The 4,767-nt window shown below is 33.5% G+C and overlaps 1 protein-coding gene across 1 annotated transcript; it reads right to left on the reverse strand.

Moving 5' to 3' along the window:
* Window positions 1-3,940, reverse strand: LOC121243042 (universal stress protein A-like protein). The gene is made up of 4 exons (XM_041141101.1): window positions 3,537-3,940; window positions 2,595-2,686; window positions 1,082-1,200; window positions 1-384 (listed from the first exon to the last, which is right to left on the reverse strand). Exons 1-4 carry the CDS (start codon window positions 3,757-3,759, stop codon window positions 309-311), a joined length of 510 nt encoding a protein of 169 aa, XP_040997035.1. The 5' UTR covers window positions 3,760-3,940; the 3' UTR covers window positions 1-308.
* Between the last annotated feature and the right edge of the window lie 827 nt (window positions 3,941-4,767).

Consider the following 4,767-nt stretch of genomic DNA (forward strand, 5'->3'; position numbering starts at 1 on the left):
TATAAAACATAATTCTTCTGGTATTCTAGCACTCTTTTCCCAGTGAAGCTACAGCTTTTCCACAGGAAATTTTAAGCAGATACTTACAAGTTACACTATCTAGTGTTCCACAGGAGGATCTAACATTTTTAATTACATAACCTTTCATTGTCATCATTCAATGTGTTTACAGAACAGTAGAATCAATATCCACACGTGAGAAAATCTTCGATTCTGTAGTTGATTTACTTTAAAATCGTATCAACTAGCATTGCAACAAACTGTATCATAAAATAGCTTATAGTTGGATAAGTGTAGAGAGTTCGCTGCTAAGGTTTCTTCACAACAAGGACAGGGCACTTTGCATTCTGAACACAGTAGCTGCTCACACTCCCTAGAAAAGCCCTGAATCAACACAATGGTATCAGTGCCTGATTTCCCAAAGAATGTAGTAGAGCTCTAACCCATGCCCATTTGTACAAGAAGCAAAAATAAACAAACGAAGTTGCAGAATCTGTGATTTGGTAATCCCAACAGTCATTTGCAATTTAAACCAATGAAAAAAGCGTGATAAGTGAACTTGCATGTGCATGTAAACTAGTCTTTTGGCCTTTTTCTGTAGGTCTAGGTTCTACTTAATAGACATGAATTAGGATCAGGCAACAATGTAACATATTTATTGCAATTATGTGAATAAAAGGTGCATTCAGGAGTGAACAGTTCATTTCAAGGAAAAGAGTTGTCCTCTATGAAATGAAATAAGGAAAAAAAAAATATCCATCTTGCTTTATAAACTTCAAATTCAGCAGTTCCTTGACAAAATCATTGCAAAATTAAATATATCTTGATAAGTTAATACAATGTTAGTGAGGGCGTGTGTTTTTCATGTGTTTGATATGTTTTTCAGGATCTTAACCTTGGAGTGTTAGTGAGAGCATGTGTTTGCCTGGATTTGATATGTTTTACAGGTTCTTAACCTCGGAAGGTAACGATCCCTCAATTTTGGGTTTATTTCAAACTTGGAGTTTCATTTTCACTGCATACACATCACACATTAAAAACCACAGCATTGCATCAAAATTAAGATTACTGTAAAACTGACCTTTCAATTTTTCCAAGGACATGCTCACCCAAAATAAGTAATTTGATGTTGAGCTTTTCAACTGCATCACATATGGCTGTAGTAGGATGCCCTACCTCCGTAACTGTCTCTGCATTTACCTGTGAAAACAACATAAAAAATAACCCCCTAATCTCACACGTGGGTGTGGTCCGAATGAGGAAGCAATCTGACATTGCATATATTTATATCTGAAGATAGGAACTCTCAAGCATGGAAATCATTGAAGAATATCACAATTTCACTTTTAGATGCACTTATTCATTATTGATAAAAAAGATTTATTTCACCAAGTTGGTAAAATGGCACATAAATGTTGAATTAGGCTTCTCTAGCCAAAGGAGGGCCAAATGGATGTTCTAATGCCATGAAAAAGATAAGCCAGAACACATGCATGGCAAGGAAACTGCACTGTATATGTATTCTCCCTACAGAAGACAAAGTAGAACAAGAAAAATGATATTTATTTAAAACATTAAGACGTGCTTTACAAGATTGTTTATAGACTCAAAGGTTCTGAAGACTTTACATGTTATGGCATCTGATACAGCTTACAACAGAACACTCAAGAACACTAGACCCAGAACTCAGTAACAACTAAACACTTAGAACACCTTTTGTTTTAGGACACTCAACTATTTTGTTACCAAATATAGTTTTTGAACTCGTATATATTAAAGATTTGAGGCATTCTCATTGGTCAAGTGAATACTTGATGTAAAAAAGGATATTAACTTTCAGGTTGATAAAGTTTTCCAAACAATTAAAAACAAAAGAAACTTTCTGGTAGATAAATGCAATAGTAGGCATTAGAGGAAATATCAAACAACAAAGCTTTTAATTAAAACTTCAAACTTCAAAGGATGCATAATCTTGGGGTTCAAGAGACCTAAAAACTCTGAAATTTGCATATTATCAACTTTACACTAAACCATTAATAGAAGCATTCAACACTAGGCTCTTAGGGACTTTACATGATTAATTCTTGACTCCACGTGTCCTTCTAATCTTAGCCATTGATGCTCATCCAAAGTCACCTTAAGTTGCAAATATTACAAATACTCCAAAAGTCTAGCCATCCTTGAACCACAGGGAAGAAGATGGAAAAGAATAAACTGAGATTAGTGGTGACTGTCTCAATAAAAAATGAAAATAGGTAACCCTGCTCATAAGATAGGAGGCAGTACTGTTTCGTCTATGATGAACATTCAAGAAGGCATTTGATATGCACTTGACAAAGTATATTGAAGAACTTCTGTAGGAAAAAAGTGTAGTTAAAAAGCCATCGACAAGCACAGTTATCATTACACTTCTGCCCGGGTAAAGTCTACAAGAACTTGATACTGTGTCTTGTCTGTCAAGGTGTTTAGAATGCTACCACAGAATTCCTCCGTCACTAGTAAGGGTATAAATAAGATGATGGGGCTCTAACCTCTTTAAAAAGAATCTAACACTTGTGAAAAAGAATAAAAGAAATGAAATTTCTTTGACTAACCCCACGACTAGCGCATATCTCCTTGGCTTTCTCCAGAAGAGCCAAGGTAAGCTTCTTTTGTTTGTCTTTGACAGAGGTAACAAAGTCTGGAGCTGTGATGCACAAGCATACATAATCTGTTAAAAGATACTCCAACATCTTGAATAATAAACCTTCTACTCATTTTTTCACTCCTGCGAGCATGAAGAAGAATTGAAACAAGCGCAAGGGGAAGAATGCATACAAATGAGCCTCCGGTTCTAAACTCATATAGGGTAAATACCAGCCTACACGTGAGGGAGCGTGTTGAGAAGTCTCACACGATTTAGGAACAAACTCATCCTGATCTTTATAAGGAGTTACCTCACTCATCCTATTAGATCTTTTATGGACAGAAATGGGTGTATCTATATGGTATCAGAGACAGGTTAACCAATGACCGATGATGGGCTCTTGCAATCTACCCACGATGATGGTATTGGAAATACCAATCCACAAGTGAGGGGGCATGTTGAGAAGTCTCACATGACTTAGGTACAAACTCATCCTGATCTTTATAAGGAGTTACCCCACTCTCTTATTAAGCCTTTTACGGGGAGAAATGGTGTCTCTATACTAAACAACCCTGTCAACTAGTAGGAGCATGCACTAAAAAGTATTTGTCATTGAGTTGGGCTAAACGACCCCTCTAATGGTTTTGGTTACTTTGTCCAGTAATTTAAAGGTTTTCTGGTCTCTCTCCACTCATACAAATTTTGTGGCAATTTTCATCACTAAAATATAAAGAGAGAGAGTAAGAGTAAGGGGAAGAACATTCACCTTATTTCTGCCCTTAAAATTCAAATGGAAACAGTACGAATGGAAAATAATCCAAAATCTAAAGCCCTTTAACATTATTTACCCTCTTCGCGAATAAACGAACAACAAAGAAAAAATAGAGCCAAAGAAACTGAAGAACTTAACTGGCTGAAACAGGGCAGTACAAGCGAGCAGAACCGAGAGACGCGGCGAAGGTGTAAGTACTTTTGGTCGGAGGTTGAGCCATGAAGATCACAAGCGGCGATTTCGTTAACGATTCTTTGAGATTATCGAGTGCCCAAACGAGAGCATAGTGGCTGTTCTCGCTCTCATCAATAGCCAGCATCACCTTCTTCTCTGCTACTCCTCCTCTCACTATCTCAGCCATGAACTTCGGTTTAGGTTACAAACACAGAAAGATGGTGCAGAAACTAAAATATCTATGTCACCGATAACGCAAAACTAGAGACACAATCCTCTGTTTCGTTGAAGTGGGTTGTCTATACTTTTGTGTTATTTTATGATAACTGCTGCATGAGATTATATAAACTAAACAGGCGAGGTATTTTAGAATCGAATTGGTTAAATTTATTTTATAATAAAATAATTTTATAATTTGATGTATCATTTTAAATTATATTAATTTTAAATTTATTTTTATCTTTGAAGTGGGTTGTCTACTTTTGTATTATTTTATGATAACTGTTGCATGAGATTATATAAACTAAACAGATGAGGTATTTTAGGATTGAATTCGTTAAATCTATTTTATAATAAAATAATTTTATAATTTGATGTATAATTTCAAATTTTATTAATTTTAAATTTATTTTTGTCTTATGTTTTGTTGAAGTGGGTTGTGTATACTTTTATGTTATTTTATGATAACTGCCGCATGAAATTATATAAACTAAACAGACGAGGTATTTTAGATTCAAATTTATTAAATTTATTTTATAATAAAATAATTTTATAATTTGATGTATCATATCGAATTATATTAATTTTAAATTTATTTTTGTCCTCTGTTTTGTTGAAGTGGGTTGTGTATACTTTTGTGTTGTTTTATGATAATTATTGTATGAGATTATATAAACTAAACAGACGAGGTATTTTAGGATCGAATTCATTAAATCTATTTTATAATAAAATAATTTTATAATTTGATGTATCATATCAAATTATATTAATTTTAAATTTATTTTTATCCTCTGTTTTGTTGAAGTGGATTGTGTATATTTTTGTGTTACTTTATGATAATTGCTGCATGAGATTATATAAACTAAATAGACGAGATATTTTAGGATCGAATTGATTAAATTTATTTTATAATAAAATAATTTTATAATTTGATGTGTCATATCAAATTATATTAATTTTAAATTTCTTTTTATCT

Source organism: Juglans microcarpa x Juglans regia, chromosome 8D (assembly GCF_004785595.1).
Source record: "Juglans microcarpa x Juglans regia isolate MS1-56 chromosome 8D, Jm3101_v1.0, whole genome shotgun sequence".
NCBI lineage: Eukaryota > Viridiplantae > Streptophyta > Magnoliopsida > Fagales > Juglandaceae > Juglans > Juglans microcarpa x Juglans regia.

Excerpts from the sequence above, each read along its gene's own strand:
- LOC121243042 (XM_041141101.1), bottom strand. The coding sequence starts at position 3,759 with ATGGCTGAGATAGTGAGAGGAGGAGTAGCAGAGAAGAAGGTGATGCTG. Across the intron at positions 1,201-2,594 it reads AGATATGCGCTAGTCGTGGG|GTAAATGCAGAGACAGTTAC; the intron begins GTTAGTCAAAGA and ends TTGTTTTCACAG. Across the intron at positions 385-1,081 it reads GTCCTTGGAAAAATTGAAAG|GGCTTTTCTAGGGAGTGTGA; the intron begins GTCAGTTTTACA and ends GTGTTGATTCAG.